General features: G+C 27.7%; 1 protein-coding gene across 1 annotated transcript in view; it reads right to left on the bottom strand.

Moving 5' to 3' along the window:
- The window catches only part of betaTub97EF (beta-Tubulin at 97EF), a 117,296-nt gene extending 96,298 nt beyond the window's left edge, over positions 1 to 20,998 (bottom strand). The window contains exon 1 of the mRNA XM_065515955.1: positions 20,508 to 20,998. Within this exon, the coding sequence (XP_065372027.1) occupies positions 20,508 to 20,564 (57 nt within the window). The 5' untranslated portion in view covers positions 20,565 to 20,998. The remainder of the gene's footprint in view (positions 1 to 20,507) is intronic.
- Positions 20,999 to 21,467: the final 469 nt, after the last annotated feature.

Raw genomic sequence — 21,467 nt, 5'->3', positions numbered from 1 at the left:
CTCACCACCAGAGGCGATGCAACCTGCACTAATAACAAACATAACGCGCAATTGCACCACCTTTTCCTCTACACTCTATCCCCTTTCCAAAGAAAGTAACACATTTATATATAGGCATATAATTGCCTGAGTGTTAATTCTCTTATAAAAAAAAATATGAATTTATGTTATTATGTTATTATGCATGAGCATTAAACAAAACATAATTTCTAATAATGTTAAATATTTCTGATTTCATTGAACATTTTTGGACATTAAAATCGAAAATCGATGACAGTTACCCTGTTTTTTCGAAAAATGGAGTTACCTAGTTTATCCAAAAAACTACTTTTTTTCAATTTATTTTTATATTTTTATATATATCAGTCAAATAGTAATGTTTGTGAAAAAACATTAATATTTGACTGAGCACGTTAATTAACACGTTTTTTTAAAACATATATTTTTTCCTTTTATTCTTACATACATATTTTTAGGTTCAAAATTTGGACCCAAAGAGCTTGTAACCCGAATTTGTTCTATCTCTCTATTTCTGTCTTAGTTTTCCAAACAACTTCGTTTTAAGCTTCTAATTTTGGAGTTACCTTGTTTTAGCTGAGAACCCCAATAGTAGTTAAATTTTTTCACCAAACCTATTACAAAAATATTTTGAAAATAAAGAGTCTCTACTTAATAAACCTCATGCAAATCTATGTTCCCTAATAATAAAAAAATACCACAAACATTTTATCAAATATATTATTCAGAAATACTGCCCCAATTGAACATTAAAGAAGAGTAAATGAAATATGATTGATATTTATTTGAGTCACAAGGTAGCAGAATACATATCGTTATTTCAAATCAAAATATTTTAAGTTCCTAAGTTCCCCTAACTTAATATTTACACCATTTAGTGTGACATTTAGTGTGACAAGGTTTAGCTTAACCCATTAACTTCGAATGAGTAGAATAATTCCCAAAATTAGAACTGTTTTAGAAAAATTCTAACTAAAGTCAGATAGATAATTCAAAACTGTTTTCATGGCTAAATAAAGGAAGAATAGGACTACTCAAGAAAAAAAACTTTTTGCAGAGGGTGAGAGCTATTTTTGCTCTCCAACTTCTGCATGGCCTTACAGAAGACATGATTTTTGAAGGTGAGTTGTTACCACTTCGAAGCAAGTCTATTTTGTTCTGTTTAAAACTTAAAACTGCTGCTAGCAAAGCAATGACGTATTTCTAAGTTGCTCTCCAAAACTTGTATGATTAGTTTGGAAATTAGGTTCGTAATTAAATATCGAATTACGAATGAGAAAGCGAATAAGGAATGACCATGCCGCGGCATGCCGTTGGAATATGGTTTGGTATAAATAATTATAAACGGATGTATTCAAAAGGCCAAAAGAAGTTGGTAATCATCGTTTTCAAAGAAATATGGACCAGCCCTAAAACCAGACCACACAGTGACTTATCTGGGTTGCATTGGATGCTCTTGGATGTCATGAGGATGGGTATCATCCCAAATACATCATCCTGAAATGATACACATCGGTGAATAATTTTTTTTTTTTAAGAAAATTAGGGTCAGGTTCCAAGAGCGTGGCAAAACAAACTGAATAAACCGTAGCTACGGCTACATGTTAGATTTGATTTATGTATGTTAGAAAAATCCTGGCAAAAGATTGAAAATGTTAGATGTTATTTTTAATATATATTATATCTATATAGATAGTTACAATGAGATTCAATAAGAAAACCATAAATTTTTAAATTTGTTCTGACTTGAATAATGCTCTAAATCAGCGATACGCGTTCATATTGTTCAGATTACAAAGATTTTCGTCAATTTACACGTACACAACCCGAATGTAAGCAATAGAGCATAATGGAGCGTAAAAATACAAATATTTCATTCAGTTGCTTGATGTTGTTGCGGATATTTTATTTTTTACCCATACATGCACACAAATTAAATGCCTCTATTTGCTTAATACTGCTCTATATAACTTTTTCATATAAATTATTAGAACAACAAACAGTCTCTCTTCCCGAGTAATCAATCAAGGAACTAGTTCCGTTACAGTTCCCTTTCCTTCATATAAATAAATCATAATATTTAGCCTTGATGTTTTCATTAAATAAATAATAGCAATTTAAACACGATTTAAAACCATTCTTCTGTTATAACTGTAACCATTCTACATTTAAATACCATGTTTCTGAATTCAAATGCTCCATTATTATAAAAAAGAAAATTAAACAATATTTTCTTTTAATTAGATATTATGTTAATTTGCATTTTAATTAATAATTTTTAATATAACATACATATTTTTCTGTGTTTTTTTTTCTTTCATATTTATTATAATTTTTTTTTTTCATTTAATACATAAATTTTTGTTATGGTATTCTTAATTTCTATTATTTATCATGGCAGTCAGGCAGGCAGGCAATAATAATGACATGCAACCAACCGCAATTAAATAAAATTTATTTATTATTGTTGTTTGCAAAATACACAAACAAATTAATAATTGTTGAAGAGTAGTAGAAATAAGTAGTAAAAGAAGAAGAGCTTAAATTGAAAATCATAAATGACGAAGGTGATCTTAGAAGTTTGAAAATAATTAGAAGGTGGAAATACTTAAGCAATCCAGCAGTTAAGTAAGTAGTCAATGTATTCCTTAAAGACAGTAATTGTCACAAATGTCTTATCACTTGGCTGACTCCAATTTATATATTTTGATTATTTGACATGTAGTGCAGAGAGAAGACAATTGGTTACTTTACACATACCAAGTAATCTAGCGTGAAGACAATTGTCACTTAAGTGTCTCTAAGTAATCTGGAGTGTAGTCACTTTAAATGTTTTGTGAGTAATTCGTACAAACTGGTTTTATACAAATTTTTTTGATATAATTCTCATACAGTTTATTTTTATTTTTACTTATGTATATTGATATACCATGCAACATAGCGTAAAGTTAATAGACACTTTAGTGTCTCTAAGTAACCTATAATGAAGTCACTTTAAACGTTTATTTTGTGCTGCACTTTAGAAAGCAATTAATTGGAAGAAGGTTTGTTTACAAGCAATACTTTATTAGAACATAACAATAACAAGTCACGTAGCTATTGAAGTAACAAGTTCCCACCCTAAATGATGGGTAAAATCACTAGTTCGGTAATATCTCCTGGTAATTGAATCAGACAGAAACAGATATTATTGGTATAGGTATGCAAATACATCAGTTAGCTTAATTAAAGAAAAATTACAAAAATAAAGAACAAATATAAAATAAACTGTATGAGAATTATATCAAAAGAATCTGCACTTACAAAAAATAGCGGTACAAAATAAACGTTTAAAGTGGCTACAGCCTAGATTACTAAGAGACACTTAAGTGACGATTGACATCACGCTATATTAACTGGGTTGTATAAAGTAAACAATTGAGTTTCCTCTACACTACAAAGAACAGATACATTAATGACCCAAAATATATAAATTGGAATCAGCCAAGTGATCAGACATTAATGACCAGGGCAACCAAAAATATGCTCTAAAAAAAGTGTTTTATGCGCATAAAATATGCACTTATAAACGAAAAATATGCTCTTAAAATATAAAAAATATGCACTTAAAAATAGTTTTTTTACTGTTTGATTTCAACGTTTTATTAAAAAAATATATAAGAAGTAAATAAAATATTGAGCTGATTAATTAAAATTGTTTATTATAGGATTAAATTTCGATTGTACTGTCTTTTTCTCTACATAAAAATAGTTTGATTCAATTCATTTTATTATATTTAGCAATAAATTACTATGTGTTTTAAAGTTTAAGTTTTAAACTAAATGATTGTTTTAGATTTCCGTAGAATTGATTTATCTCATCTTTTAAACTGCCTTATACTTCAAACTTTGTTTTTGTAAGTAGTAGCATAATATTTTTTACTTGCTCAATCCATGTGCCCCATGTTCCGGATGTTCCAGATAAATTTCTCGAAATATTTCTATTCTACATAAAGCTTTAAAAATCACTTTTATATCATTTGAATTATGTTTCAAAAACTCTATGGAGAACGTGTGTAAGTTGTTGGTAAAAATTGCAATATATCTTTTTAATTCGGCTTCCAAAATTTAAATTGAATTATAAAAAATCCTTACAATAGTGGAATGATTTGTTCTAGTGCGACAATTAAAGAAATATTTTTGTTGGAGTTTTGTGATTGGGACACAAAATTTCTTTCTGATTTCTTAATATCTTTTTTACAATTTTTCTAAATCTATCAACATGCTTTGAACGCAAGATTTTCGATGGATCTTAATATTCTGAAGTTTTGTTTAATTTTATATTAGTGGTAAACTGTTAATGCCCAACCATAACAGTCTCAACCTTAAGTTTCTTTTTTTAAATGTATCCAAAATTTTGTTAAGAAGTTACCCATAACACAATTTAGAAATTTACATTTAATTTTTTACGTATTTTTACTATTTGTTCAATTTTAATAATTGTGTGAAACTATACTCATTTGAGTCAACGAAAATTCATTTAAGATAAGTCGATTATGGGTACTCTCATTTTTTCTTTAAGTAACCTAGGCCAATTATCATTGGACCTTAACAAAATATTAAAATATAGAAATAAAAAATTACAATACAAACAATAAAATTGTATTAAGAAAACAAACTAATGAAAAAAAAAGAAAATATGCAACAAAAATATGCAGTTATGAGTCAAATATGCAAAAATATGCTATAAAACGTAAAATATGCTAAAATATGCAGTAAAGAGCAAAATATGCAAAAATATGCACTAACAAATCGATGCCAAAATTCTTAAAATTGTCTGAAACGGATAAATAACTAACTCATATGTTTATACGAAGCACTGCAAAAAATATGATATTGCATATTTTTGGTTGCCCTGTTAATGACATTACTGTCTATAAGGCATACATTGGCTACTGATGGGTATTTATCACTTAACATACATACCCCAACTATATTTCGTTTCATTGAAGTATACTTACTTACGTATAAATATTACTTTATTGAAATTTATTTGACCTTATTATTTAATCAACTAATGACCACTTAAGTCTATATAATATTGTTGATTTTATTATTTAAAGTGTCTTTTCTATTGATGTCTTTTAATTGAAGTTTATGTTTTCTTTATTTATTTATTTTTTTAGGACGACCTACGTTTAGTGTTCGCCCACAAATATTTGATGTGTTAAAACATTTTAAAAAACTTTCAATAGCAAGTAGGTATTTAATTAATAAAAATTCACTATTTAACCGTATTAAACCTCAATGTGGTTTAATAAAAAGTTTAAAAATTAAAATTTGGTTTATTATATTTGTGTTTATTTAACAAACAAACAAATGAAAACATTTTAAATTTTAAAGTTCAACAACTAAAAATACTTCAATGAAATTTGAGAAAGTTTTGGGTATAACTAAATAGTAAATGATTTAATTATGAATAAGTGATATTATTTGTAACAATGCCAAAACCTTTTAGAATCAGTTTACGATCTTTACACTTTCATCAGCTCCAAACTACTCAAACTAGAGGGCACTTCTTAAACACCCAAAAATAATTCTCCCTATTATTACACCCCCAATTTTTTCAGTCACTCTTTTATTTTCCCCACCATATTTCTCTAGCGATTTTTTTAATAATTGTTTTTATTAATTTTCATTCCATTTAACTATTGTTTATTCATGATCTCTATTTTTTCAATGTTCTGTTTTGTGTTAATACATAAAACAGATGTTTGCCTTCTGGGCTAACAGCATACAATACCATCGAATGTAAAAAGAATTTCAAAATAATTTGAAATTCAGATGAAAAGTGCAATAGAAAAAAATTATAAAAATTAATGTAAAACAAATAATATTCATTGGCAACAATTAAAAATAGAGTGGAAAATCATGGTGAACATGGTGGAAATTATGCAGATTTTAATTTACAAAAAAAAAAAGAAAAGTAACAATAATATTTTTAAAACAATATTTATGTAGTTATGTATTTATGTATTTACAACTAAAATGTAATGTACAACCTGTTGAAAAGCTAAATAGGAGTAGTGCATGGAAACAAGTTGTAAGCTAAACATGAGTACATTGATACTATTCCCAGCCATTTACATATATAAATATTTACAAACCCTCCGACAAACTGAAGGCTCACAAATGTTGAATTGTTTAACATGGCGACAAGTGTAGTGCTCTTCATAAATGCTCGACATTACATACGAAGGCAAGGCTTTCAAGTTTTTTTTTTTATAAGAAGCTGATAATAAGAAAATTTATTCCTTATATGTAATACATTCTAAAGAATAACCCAATATGCATTTGTTTCTTCTCCCGAAGTGATGAAAATGTGATTTGCTAAGAAGAACTTGATTTTTTTCCTAAATAAGTTAAAGCTACCTTTTTGAAAATTTGTGTCAATTGTTTCTATGAAAAGATAACTTTCAATTATAATCAGTCTAAAGATCACCTTTACAATGAACTGATAGAACTAAAACCGTTTCCTATTCCCTTGGAATAAATCACATCTTTCTTGGGATGTGATTTATAGTAAACCAAGGTTTACTTATTAATTACAATTTAATCATGATTTAAATTAATTGCTCAATTTCAAATGCAACCGTTTTAAATTTATGTTTTCCAATGCCGAATATTTTAATTCCAAAGTCATACATTTCAGTTCATTGCCTAGCTAAATTAAACTGGTGGCATATGTTTTGTAAGAACATTGTCTTATAATTGAAAATTCGGCACGAATTCAATTCAACATGATCAGTAGTTAGGAAATATTCTTCATGACACTGCACAACAATTTGGTTACGTTGCAATGGCATAACATGACAATGTTAGAGTCATGACAACATAGCAGAGCATGAAATACTTGAACATTAAAACGAAATACTTTTTACATAGAAAGATTAATTAATGATTACACAAAGTGTAGGTATATTTTGTGTACATTTTAGATTCTTATGAAATTCGTAATCGCTCAATTCCAAAATACTAAACAAAATTTAATGAGATTAATCTAGAATAAATATCACTGTCCTAAGCATATTTTCTCAATTTGTAGTCAAATTTGTTTCTCAAATTATTCTCTAGCCAAAAAATAACTGAATAATCGACATTTAAAATTATTTATGTTTCACATCATTTATTTTCCTTTGAGAATGCCATTATTCTCAAATGTTTACCAAATCACCCTCTTCAAATCATTCTCATTTTGGGCTTCAAACCTGAATGTTTCATGACAACTGAATGTGTTTGGCATCAAATTGGTTTATTATAAAGCAAATTGGCTTGTTATAAAACTTATAAACCAAAATTGTTCTTATTCAAAAAAAAGAAGATATCTTTGTTTTTTATATTTACCTAGAAGTTTTTTTATTTTATTAAAAGCTATTCGAACGGTTTCTAAAAGTGGAAGTGGACATTTTTATGAGAAACTTGTAATTACTTTGCAATACTCAATGACATACTTTTCAATGACTAGTATATACCGTCTGCATTACTTAGAAGTAGTCGTATAATGACATATTTATTTCCTGTTTTACTGGGATGTATTAGAAAGAGTGCAATTCATGTTATTCTTTTAATACAAATCATTCCATTTACATAACCAATAGTTTATAAACCTAGAAAGATTTTCCACCAATATTTCTATGATTTACCAATAGAAGGACGAAATCAATACACTAGTTACCTTTGATGTAATGCTAATATATAAATAAATTTATTTATAAATGTTTTCAGGAATGAATTTTAATTAACAGCATAAACAAAGCATAAACATATTTATGAGCAAATATGTATAAATAAACTATTGGATTTATATGCTTCAATAATTAAAACAATAACAATCAAAAATTAATGAATATTTTTAAGGTTGCAATAATTGTTTATTTTGTGTAAATTTTTTTTTTTTTTTGAATTTTATTTAATGTCAAATGTTTAGGAAAACAACAAGTTTTTCATATAGAAATAGTAGTCTTGCTCAAAATAAAAAGTCTTTGAAATCTAAAAAATAAAACCAAAGAAAATATCCTCAGCTATTAGTGTTGCCGCTAAAGAAATTATAAAAACTTGTTTGGTTTTTCAATATTTGATAATCTGTGACACTCCCAACTCTAACTCTTCCTGCAGCCAACACAAATTTCCTATCCTCATACATTATATGCAATATACGGATTTTTTTTGGGCGTTTTTTTCCCCATATTTTTTCTTTTAATAGAATTCTTGTTGCATAAAGATTAATACGATGATACTACATACACACAACCAAACATATTATCGTATTATCATCATTATTGTAGTCGGAAGTGATTTACACAAAATTGGTTTTTAAGTAAATAATGAAGACCAATAAAGAAAAAAAATATTTATTCTTTGAAATAAATTGTATGTACATGGTGGTTTTATAATAGAAAAGCGAAAATTTGTAAAGTGGATAAAAAAAACTATTAAAATAATGATAATAATACAATTTATGAGATATTTGTAGAAAGAAAAAAAAACAATTTCGTGGTTGTATAGTTTTTCTATTTTTAATGCCATAAATAATAAGATTTATCAATAATTGAAATCATAAAAGTATTGAAATGGTTATTTAAGCAATTGTATATGCAATACCAGGGGATTGTGGGGTTAAACAAAAAAATGGCTTAATTAACCTTACTCATAAATCAATTAATATTCGTAGTAAAATTTCACATTAAACAAAATCTTGAATTCCAATACTTTAATTAACATTCAAATATTATAGTTTTAAAAATGCATTTTGAGAACTAGTGGTGCCTTAAGAATTTCTAGCATTATTATTATGATTCTAAATCATTGATGCCTATTTCCTAGCACAATTGTGCAAGCTAACCGCACACATATTCTTATTCTCTTTTGTTTAGTCGTCACTGAGACAGCTACGAATGCACATGCTATGCATGTATATTGCTATTTTTCATGACCACTTCGACCTTAAAAAAAATCATTGTAGAATTGTTTCGTTTTTTCCCATCAATTTACTTCATTGAACAATTGATATTAATTTGATCAAAACAACGTTTTTTTCAAAAATTATTAATATCGAACTCTCAATTAATGAGCTATATATTGTTAAAAAATAAAGCCTGATAAATACTGACATCTTCTATTTAATTCACTAAACTTTTCTTTCACTGAAGTTATGTTTCGCTCACCAACACAAATACAGTTTTAGCTTTGGGCATCCCTGTTCTAAATCAAAGTAGCCAAAAAGAGAAAGGAAGCAGAATTTTGAAGAACCCAGAAGGACTATGATAGTCCGGATGGGAACAAAAACTGCATCACCAAGTTCCCTAAGAAACTTATATTCTAGACAATTATCAATTACTTATGGATACGAATAAGATATTATTTAATTAACAGGAAAATTTCTAATGAAATTGGGCAAAAATTGTTAACGATTGGCAGCTATTAGAGATAAATACAAGCCTAAACGAAAGCATTCAAAATATATTCAAACCTTTCAAATCAAAATAATTGCCAACCGTTAACAAATTGTACATGTCTGAGGAAGCCAATAACACCGATCCTGAAGGATCAGTGGCTTCATATCTTTACTAAATGATTCGACTTTGTTTATTATACAATTTACTTTAAGCTTAGATTATTTTTGAGTTGAAAACATTTCTGCGCTAAGGCAATTTTCTTAATTGCTTTATTTGCAAAACAATTATGTTAATTATCATTAAATTTCTCCATAATTATTTACATCTGTAAATTAAGCAACGAAACACAGCTACAAATAAATTATTAAAATACAAATTAACATTAATGTTAAAACTTATTAAATCATTTGTTTTTTTTTTTAAATCATGTTTTAATGTTATTTTTGTTTGTCATTTGTTTTATACAACTGCATACAATTCATATAAATTATAGAATATTGTAAACACTTAACTTTAATGTGATTAAATATTATTGCATCTGATGTATGTATGTATATTTGTTGATATGACATTTTTATTTTAATATAAATAGACTGTTTGGAAAATATTTTTATTTTCTGTATATTAATTGCAAAAACAAAAGGAATAACTGAGTATTTTGTCTATTAGAAAGTGACTATTTGTACGGCTGTAGTTTGAAAATGTGTTTGAATGTGCTGCCTAAATGTTTCATACCCTGAGCTTGCACATGCAAGTAACTTCTTAGATGCTGAAAATCCATATTACCCTCTGTCTATACCTGATCAATTTCTGTCATGATAAACGTCAGAATGGTTGTCAAGATAAAAAATTATCAGTTATCTTCCTCATTTATTAGTATTATTGATAAATATTTGTCAAGTATAGACTGGCGGTTATAAGTGATGAATTCGAAGAATACCACGAAATTACCAGAAGTTGCAATTACAAGTTGACACAAATTTCCCACAAGAAATCCATAAGTTCTATATGTACCAATTATGTCAATTAGACAGTTAGTTTCACAAAAAGCACGTACTTGCTCTTTATAATGCAAATGAAGTCAATTGGTTACTTTATACAACCCAGGTAATCAAGCTTGAAGTCAATTGTCACTTTAGTGCCCCTAAGTAAACTAAAGTGTAGTCAATTTACACTTTTTGATTACATCACTTTAGAATGTAGTAATTTTACGCACCAGAAGTAAGCTATTGTAGTCAATTATCACAATGTGTATTTATAATTGAACTTAAAGTTACACTGACAGTTTTCATATAAAAATTATTTTAACAGAGACTAAAGTTATACTCTCTGTTAAAGTCCATATAACCACACTTCTTGACAAAGTGTTATTTAATAAACCGTAGTTAAGTCTTTGTCATTTATGTAGGATCGTTTGACTTTAGTCGGATTTAACAAATGGTGAGTGACCCCAATGATTTTTATAATCACTAGTTCGATACACTTTTCCTGATCATCTGGTAAGTTTCAAATGAAATGGTGGAGAATATACTAACTTTTTCCAATTTCTACTGGAATGTGTAGCCACTAGGTTAAAACAAACTAAAATTTCCAAACATTTAAAAAACATAAAATTAATAAAAAAAAAAAATAAACTTTCCATGGATATTAGTTATACAAATTTTCTATTGTCTTGTCATTTCCTAAGAGTTATTCATGCCACCTTGAAAATTAACCAACTACAATTTAATTTCTCACACTACGAGGCCACAGTGTCTCGCAACTATTTGATGTATATACTATGTATGTAAGTAAAAGTGAGTATGAGATAAATTATAATAATTCACACTGCATCATAATAAATCAAAAGAACTTTTAATTAAAATCGTGGAAACTGTATACGCATTATATTATTAAATTAAAACAAAAATAGTAATAAAAAAAACAATAACAACAAACATTATAACAATAATAAATATAATACTGAGAAATATGCCTCAATTCACACCACAAACACAGCTTAATTTAAATTATTTTTCAAAAAATAAATTTAAAAAAAAAAATAAAACTGTCACTATTTGTTAATGGCAAAAAATCATAATGGAAAATAAAAAAAGGAATTAATGTAAAAAAAGCATAAATATTATCAAAACTTAATTAACATTTGAATTTGTAACAAAAAAAAAAGAAAGAAAATCAAATTAAATAACATTTTTGCGATAACAACAAATAAATTAATTATTTATTTTACAGCAAAAAAATAAAAAATAAACGAGAGTGGATAAGAGAAAATGTCTGCTGAGATACTGATATATCATCAAGTAACTACAGCTGTTTGGTAAACTTGAAAAATACATAAAAAAATTTAAGACCTGCTAATGTTTACTTTCAAGCATTGTCAAATCATGCCGTGTGATCACAACTCTGGTACATTTTTGAATATTTTTAACAACGATGAAACATACAAATTAAAGTCGATATTAGTTATAAAAACTATTGTCTTTTCATTTCCTAAAAGTTATTCATGACACCTTGAAAATTAACCTGTTTGCCAATTTTGACTTGCAAACATTGTCAAGTCGTGCCGTGTTCTAAAATTATGGCGAAAATGAAATGCAATGTGGAACACAACTCTAGTAAATGTTTGAATCTTTTTAATATTTAATCATTCGATTGGCAACAAATTCGGTTGCCACTACGATTGTGTAGTATTCTTTATGACACAGTAATTCAATTTGATTGCAATGACATAATATAACAATGTGTTTTTTCATTATTGCAGCCCAATATAACAATCTTACTTGTGTTTATTCTAACACTTTAATTTAATTTCAAATGAATATTTCCCTATTATATGTCACTTTTAAGAAATCGTTTCTAAATAAATATAACTTCAATATATTTACCCATTAAATTTAACTCAATAACTATACAAATATTTAACTATTCAATCACTCGCAAAAACTAAACAAACAAATCATTCATTGAAACATCTGGATTGCGTTCAGCTAACCGCAAAAAAGCTAGATACATAAGTAAGTAAACAATTTAAAATAAAATTAAAAAAAAACTCTACTAATTAGTAACAAACACGTCATTTTAAATTTTGTTCTCAAGATAAAAAAAATAAAACCAAACAAACGTACGAGTATTAAAAAAAAAATTCCCTTCCTTCTTAAATTTTATGAAAAATAAAATATATAAATTAAATAAAAAAGCCATAAACAAAAACTACAAAGAAGTATTTAAATTGTTTACCGCAAACACAACAAAAATTTACATAAATACTTAAATTGTTTTTTCAGTTTTTTTTTTTTAATTTTATTTCAAAATTTTGGCACATTAATGCTAAACAATTTACAACACGCGATTTACACTGGCAAACAAAACTATTTGTCTACAGGTTTGCAACAGGTTTTGATCTCAAAAAAAAAATTAAAACTATAATTTATGTATTTGGTATAAACATCAAATTGAAAAATAAAAAACTAAAAAAAAATTTAAAATCATGATCTCAACATGTTTGTCAGGTTCAAATACACATTTAGAACGTTAAATGATCATGTTCAATGTTCGCTCGAATCACCGAACACGGGCAATTGAATGAACAAACATATTTGTTATCATCATTAAGCGAATTCCTACACTAAACACTAGTTGTACAGATAACTATTTTTTATGAGTGCTAAAGTACAGCAACATTTTTGAATCTTATCTTAAGTATTCTTAGCATAACAAATAAAATATTGGTTTTAAAGGCTGGGTCTTAAGTGATTCATTGAACAGAATTGATCAGTTTATGAAATGTTGAGTCCGCTACTTATTTGTTAAATCATTTTTAATAAATAACTTAATTAAACCGCTTGGTGGATGGAAGAGAATTTTTCATGCATAGAATTTTAAAAGTGGAGTGAGTGTTTTACGGATGAAGTAACCATGAATCTCGGTGAGAAAGTAAATGGTAAATATAAATTTGACATTTAAGGTTTAAATTAAACAACTGGATTTACTTGAAACGGTCTTGTAGTGTCCCTAAATGGGAATTGTAAATTAGATTTCCAAAATTGAAAATTGCTGATTTTTATAAAGTGATCGAACTCTCTGTTTTCGTACAGTTTTAAGAAGGCTTAGGTTAATTGGAGAAATGGGCATTGTATGCTCTAGAGAGCTTCATCCGGTTGGCCCGACATTTTAATCATTTTGATACCTTGGAAATTTCTAGTTGTTATCTAGTTTATATCTTCCAAGTTAGGTATTAATTTTTTTCTTATTCGAGCCTTCATAATACTGTTTAACTCAATTTTAGGATTCTTTCCGTTTTATCTTTGTCGGGATCTCTCTATAGTATTTTAGAATTCTCTCCATCTTCATCGCTTTTTTGATACTACCAACAGAAAATCAGCTGGCATAGAAGAATTAGGATTTAATAACACTCTGTGTGACAAGGTTGGGTGGTCAGTTTACTAACCACCTTTTCCTTAGTCTTTAAAACATAGTTTATTGTCATCTATTGCCATTTTGCTAAACAATTATATTTTTTGAAGTCATCGTTTATGATTTTTTTCAAAACTTTGCCGACAGGGTGCTCTGGTTAGATAAATATTGTTACGAAATTGTGGTTGCAGTCGTGAGTGAGTTTATCAGAGACGCTTTTTGAATAAACATCAATTGAGTGCCTTAAAGTGTGCTGTATTTTTCAAGTGAATTCGTATACATTATAAAGTGTCTGTATTTCTGAGAAGTTATAAACGTGTATAAAAAAACATTGAGTGACTATTTAATTCTGTTGTTGTACATTTTAAATAAATAAAGAGTTGTTACAATTTTCAAACTACTAAGCGGCTTTTATTTGCAATCAAAAGTATCCGGTTTATTTAAAGGAAATAAACCAAACGTTTTGAAAAGGTTAAAACGTAACAATATATTAATTTGAAAATATTGTAAAAATCATTTTTTTAAGAGACTTTCACGCATTCAATAAAAAAATGCTCAGAGTGTTTATTGTTCATCAAATTTAGTGTTACTTTTCTATTTCATTTGTTTGGTCAGAAAATTTAGTCAAAAATATTCGATTTTCAAAAAAATTATCGTGACTTTTTGAATGAAACACAGGTTTTTGGTTTAACCATATCCTGATTGTTTTCAATTGTTTCGGGTGTAGAGACGTTAACTGGTCGTCCAGAACGTTCGGTATCTTCCGTGCTTATACGGCCATAACGAAATCCAGTAAACCACTTTTATACCACTGAAATTGATGGTGAAGAGTTTCTGTAGTATTTATTAAGCTTAACCTTTATTTAATTGATGGTTTTTGTCTGCACTTTTCTCCAATTTCTCCTTAAGTTACGAGGTAGTTTGCTGTAAAACACAAACTATATGACGCAGCTATTTAAAATTTTGACAGGAGTTAACATATTTGACAGAAGTAGTGTTGTAGTAGTAGTAGGAATTGTTTATTTCTGATTAAACTTAGTCAGATCTCTTAAATCGTTTAATAAAAAATTATAAATTACAGAATTTTTAACGATTATTTTAAAAATTTTACTGGTTTTTGGCTTAATTTTGTGTTAAAAAATTTTCAGAATTCCCGGGTATGAAATTAGGAATCCGATATGTCTTGGGATCCAAATGATCTCTATGTTGAGTAGACATTTATTTCCTTTTTATATTTTAGTACAGTCCGTTCTGCCATTCGAAATGTTAAGTTTTTTTAATGGTAGATTTTAGGTAGTCTCTGTTAATAATGTTTCCACCGTTTTGAAGTTTCAAAATCCATTTCTATACTCTCATTTTGGCAACTAAAAATAATTGTGTAAAGATCTTTAAGTGATATATTTCCCAGCTTATAGGCTATTTCGAAATTTGAAAAATCTCGCGATCACAAATTAATTGCTTCCTTAAAACTGATCGTAATTTTCTTATTCGAGATTAGATCATCTGTTATCCATCAAGAAATTTAGTACATTTTATTATAATTTCGATATCGAAATCAGTTTTCGATGCGATTCTGATACTTGTGCAGCTAAGACCAAAAATGTTTGTAGAGACGTCTGAAATATAATCTGTCAAATAGGTCATTGACCGATTGCTCAACAAGGTATCAGTGTAAACTAGTATATATCGTCACCTAAATAAAATGCAAAATGACGTAACATCATTTAAAAATGTTTAAATTGAGCAGTAAAAAACCACAGCAAAGTGAAAAATATCTCTGATACAAACTTAAAACATTTCCAAATTAAGATTTAGTTTTTTTTTATTATTTTTAAAATTATGCATCATTAGATTTTAGTATTTTTGATGTTACGTTGTTTGGCATTTTAGGTGACGAAATGTATATCGTTACAAGTCTTGTTCTGTCTCTTTATGAACAAAACTATATGACAAAATAATAAAAAAAAACTCATACATAATTGTACTTGAAGCAATGAATGATAAGATAATTTTCGTTTAAAAATAAACTATTACGTGTTTGCGTGTAAAATTCTATAAAACTACTAATAAATTTTGTTGAAAAATTGTTTTCTGAAAAGTATTAAATCATATACCACTTGCAATTGAGAGAGAGAAAGAGAGAACGGTTGAAAATGGTGTCAGTTTCCAGTTTAATAAATTCTAATGAACTTTAGATTAACTGATAGTTGTTTTTATTCTAATAAAAAACTTGATTCTATAAATATGAACTACACACCACCTTCCCCTACATTTAAAAATTAATACAATTAACTTTTAAACAATTTAAAAGGAAACAGCTTTTTCAATTCTCGTCTGTTTTGTTTTTTTTTTAACAAATTATTTAACATTTTTTGCTAGAATTGTTATCATAAATCTGCCGTAAATAATTAATTAATATATTTTAAAGAAATCTTTGCATACATTTATAGATTTTTAGATCTATAGAATAAATTTAACATGATTGCCAATTAGTGTTGGGTCTAGAGTCCACGTCATAGAATCTAAATTGCGCTCTAGTTAATTAAACACATTTAAATATTTTCTGTTGTATGGATTTTAAAATACTTTGGCTTTGTTTTTAATTTATTTTTAGATTGACCTCCCAGTGTTTTAAGTGTTGTTGTTTTCTATTTATTGTATAAGGAATTTAAATGTCAATAAATAAATGTTGCTAGTAATGGTAATAATAGTTGTTTAAAACAGCTGCTTCTTAATTATAAGGTGGGGGGATTAAGTCAAGGGAAGTACCTAGATATGTAAGTAAATAACCTTTTTGAAATGCAATTTTATTAAAGGTTGAGATACTTTTTTAAGTAATGTTAAATATTTCTACCTGTTTAAGGAAAATTATAAATTAAATTGTGTTGTTTTGGGTTTTTCAGAAATCCCTTTTGGGTTTTCTATGAAATTATAGATTAAACAATAGTAAATATTTGTAGTTACAATTGTGTGTTGCATTCTTTTTGGAAATAAGGTTATACAATAACAGGAACTTGAGAATTAATGATGACTTAGTTACTTTTGCAGGTTTCTTGTAATATATATGTATGTACCTACATAAATCTATATACTATGTATTTATATGATAGAAACATGAAAAGAATAAGTGTTAAAAAAGGCGAAAAAGTAAAATGAATAACGATTGTACTTACACTCATTTCTATATATAGAAATGTGTCAGACATGGGAAATTTATAGGTAATTTGAATAGGTACTGAATGAATTCTTACAAAAAACTGTACTTTTTTATACTTAATAGAAAGTTTTAAACAATTATTATGTTTGATTCGAACAAAACTACTTAAAAAATATAATTTAAATGATAAGTCTTTATTAAGATCCATAAGTGAAAGTTCTCTTGAACAAATTTCATGTTGGGTGGATTTGTTAATTTTTGAGTCGTGTGGGAAGAAACATGCATTTTTGTATGACACACTATTAGTTGTAAATGTTTATATTATTTAAATATATTAATTTATAGCAGAGGAAATCGAGCTGAACAAATGACCCCAGCAGGAAAAATTGCAACATTTTGTACTAACAGAACGCTGTAAATACAAAATTGAGACTCTTCCTGAAGTTAGATGTAACAACCACTAATGGGACCTAGTTCTTTTTGAAAGTCTGATGGACATTTTGTTCAACATTTTTTTATGTTAGCCATTTTAAAATTGCATCCCTCTGGGCCCTACTTATCTTATACAGATGGTTGGGCATAGATAAATCCTCTTAGAATAAGGACCCAGGAGTCTATGACCAATATTTCGATGTGTTACAAACGAAATGACAAAATCAATATAAGTACTCCCATGTTTTTGGTGGTGGATTTAATAAATTTACGCAACTTACGCATTTTTATTAATGTCTTTTATTCTGATCCTTAGATGACAGCTAGATAGGTAACGAGAAAAGAGAGTAATTTTTTCATTGACATTTCTCTCTCCTTCCGGTCTATGTATTTTTCTATGTTATGAGCTTTTGAAAATAACATTAAGTTATTTAGCTTTTCAGGAGTGTTTTTATTCTCTTCTGTATTTTACAAAATGTTTGATGGAGTGTACAGTTGTGTTCATAATAGTTGTAGGTATTAGCAATACAATAGAAACCAAAGAAAAATCTCACCCCAATTCATCCCAATAATATTGACTCATAAATCCATCATATTCTCAGAGACTTCGATAGAATTTATTTTACAAGAGAGAAAGAACTAAATGTAAAACGATCTTACCTACAAAATAGTTTAGGGGAGTAGTGAATTGAAGGAGTTAAAATCATTTAAGTGCAGGATATGATAAAGATTTTCGGTTATAAAGGACGAAGTTAAAAGCCTGTTTCACGAATCAAGAGGATATCGCTGCTTTAAGTCTCTAGATCTGTATTTCATTTGTTTGGCAACTTGAAAGGATCAGGTCATTTTACACTGATTGGAAAGTCTGATCTAAAACAAAGGCTTGATTTGTAGTTTTACAAAATACGGAAGGAAAGACATACATATTGAGGAATAAAAATTAATTTTGCAACTTGAAAATATGTATCAGTTAACATATTTTACACTAATTGAATTATCAGATGATAAATATGGAAATAGAGTACCATGGGATAAAGTACTTATTATGGAATAACAGTTCATTGAAAAAAAACAATTTTACATGAAAATTTACACAGAAAGATCGCTTTGTAACCCAGTAAAAACTTGGGTTTTGTGACTAATATACATATTTGTCAATGACTAATATATTCCGTCTGCATAACATGGAAGTAGTCGTATAATAAATTACATTATAATCTATTCTGGTCATTATGTTTCTACTGATATCGATTTCTTTGAGACCTAACTGTCAAGAGAAAAATCTACATAAAATCAATAAAAAACCATATTGAATCAATAAGAAACATTAACGAAAGTCTAGTAATGTTGAAATTTTTTATTTCAATATGGAACAATATTAATTTAAAGTTGAAAATTATTGATTTATCGTATTTCAATATAATTTTTGAAAATTATTGAATTAATATGACGCGATCTTATTTTTAAGTTGCAGCTTTTCCCTGAGTGTACTTGTAACCAGTTTTAAAGGCACCAAAGTAATGACGATTGTGGTGACATCATCGTGTTAAAATAAAGAGTTTAAGTGATATTTTGTAAGTAATGAATAGTTGCAATTTAACCAATTATTTGTTAATGAAAGTTCATTACAATACGTGTTCAATAGTGGTATCCAAAATGAACCTAATCCAACCATCTGTTAAAACTCCACGAGTACAATTTTAACTCACATCCCACATGACTAAGCAACACAACCAATATACATATTTTGATTTTCAAACACAAGTTTTAAATCAAAACACGATGACTGCATTCAATATCATCATCGTCAGTGAATGTCGTTAACGCCGCCACTGTGACCAGTGACTAACGATATTTTTATAGAAATAAATTTAGAATTCAGGTTGTATAGGTACATACCTATTATAAATAAATAAATACAATATTTCTTAAAGTGTTATGACTTTATCACATGTTATTAATACTGTTGCAAATATGTACTTATTTTGTTTTCTGACGTTTTGCCCCTTTCCGTGGTTGCGCTAATCGGAGACGCTCTGCCTGGGTCCCTATTCACACCCCACTTACCACCCAGACTTTGTAAAAAAAAAGAATTAAACAAATAAATGCTAAACATGGCAAAATAATGAGAAAAAAAAACAACAACTAACAACAACAACTTTAACAGTAAAATCATAAAATGAAACCAAAACCAACACAACATACAAATATAAATGCTTAAAAGGAACAACTGCAAAGCAAGATAATGTGGTCAAGCCGGGTCGACTTTATAATGCGGTATTTAAAATTATGGTTTTTGCAAGAAACTATTATTTTAGGCAGTTGGATCAGAAATTAGAACCAACCCACAGTGGAATATTTTGCGATAAGGCAACAAAAAGTTATTTTTTCAAAAATAAGGCAATTTAAAACAATTGAAATGATCATAGATATCAAATAGATATAAACGAAAAAGGCGTATCCTCTATTTGTATGATCATACATAACTTATAACCTGTGATCTTGCCAAAATTAAAACAAATTTAATTATTTTTTATAATTTTACCGGAAATCATACATTTACTGGTACAAATTTGGAGATCGTCGTAGAAAACGATCACAAAAACATTGTGATAACTCTTAAATGTAACAAACAGTCCACTCAAATTTATAATACCCACCCTAATTCAGATAATGTAGGGCATAAAATAAAAGAGGGAGGTGGTAACTCACGATACCAGCAACCAGAGTGTACAGATAGCAAAAATAAGCAAGAAGAAATGAAAAAAAAATTGCACGCTTTCTATTGATAAAAAAAATGTATAAAATGAAAGAACAGAAGAAACATGAATAAGAAATGACGAAAACAACAACAACATGGGAAAATGTACTCATGTGTTATAATTAAATATTGAGGTTAGGAAAGAAATGAAAAAAAAACTGAATAAATTTTAATTTAAAGAGTCATTTCAACGAGAGGCATCAATTGTATAGAAGTTTCTATTATCTTCATAAAGTATTACTCATTGTAATGTAAAATATTTTATAATTTGTTAACCAAAATGTATACTAACCTTAGAGCCAATTTGGTTACCACATTGACCAGCTTGTAAGTGAACAATTTCCCTCATATTGAATTTGTTTTAAATGGATGAACAAATAAACGGCAACAGCAAAAATTTATTAATAATAAAACCACTTGATTTTTCTTTTTGTAAACTTGAACTTTGATGATATTTCAAAGTTAAAACAAACAAAAATGTCAAATTTTACTAAGAAACACAAATTTAAATTAACTACAAAAATTCTTCAGAGATGTTAACGAAACGCTACAACGTGTTTAAATCAACCGGCTGTATTTCTTATATTATTTCGTATTTCTTTTTATTTTTTGTTTTCGCTTAATGGAATTTTCTGTTTTATTCCTTTTTAAATTTACTGAGCACAAACAGGTTATTGTTATTTTTATTATTTTTGGATAAATTTTGTTTAACTAAACCTTACGCACAAACGCACTAATAGATACTACAGTCGACCGATCTGTTTAACAATCAACAGATACTGAGATACATTTACTACTCTGTTCAAGCTGATAGTAACTACGAGTACACTAATAACAAAAAATGCTAATGCTAAAAGTATACCAACAACAACCAGACATACCCATATACTGGCTATTATTGTGTAGAGGTATGTGTGTGTGTGTGTCTGAGTATGTTCAAATAGAGAAGAGCATTTTGTTGAGAAATTACAAAATACACTAAGAGAAAAAACACGGCATAATAAAATAATATATCTATGTAAGTGAATGTAAATGAGTGTTGAGTACATACAATTTTGTTGAATTATTGTGATGACGTTGCTGGTTGCACTGTGGCTTTGGTGCTTATTAATTGATAAAAATATAAGTATTTTATTTAATTTGTGTAAATCACTTTGTAACCAGTGGGACAGTAAAGATACAAATTTGCAAGATCACTAAAAATATATATGCACCTATGTATTTTGCAATTACTTTAGCCTTTAAATTAAAG

The sequence above is a fragment of the Calliphora vicina genome, chromosome 1, assembly GCF_958450345.1.
Source record: "Calliphora vicina chromosome 1, idCalVici1.1, whole genome shotgun sequence".
In the NCBI taxonomy this organism is placed as follows: domain Eukaryota; kingdom Metazoa; phylum Arthropoda; class Insecta; order Diptera; family Calliphoridae; genus Calliphora; species Calliphora vicina.
This window is presented reverse-complemented; position numbering and strand designations above follow the sequence as displayed.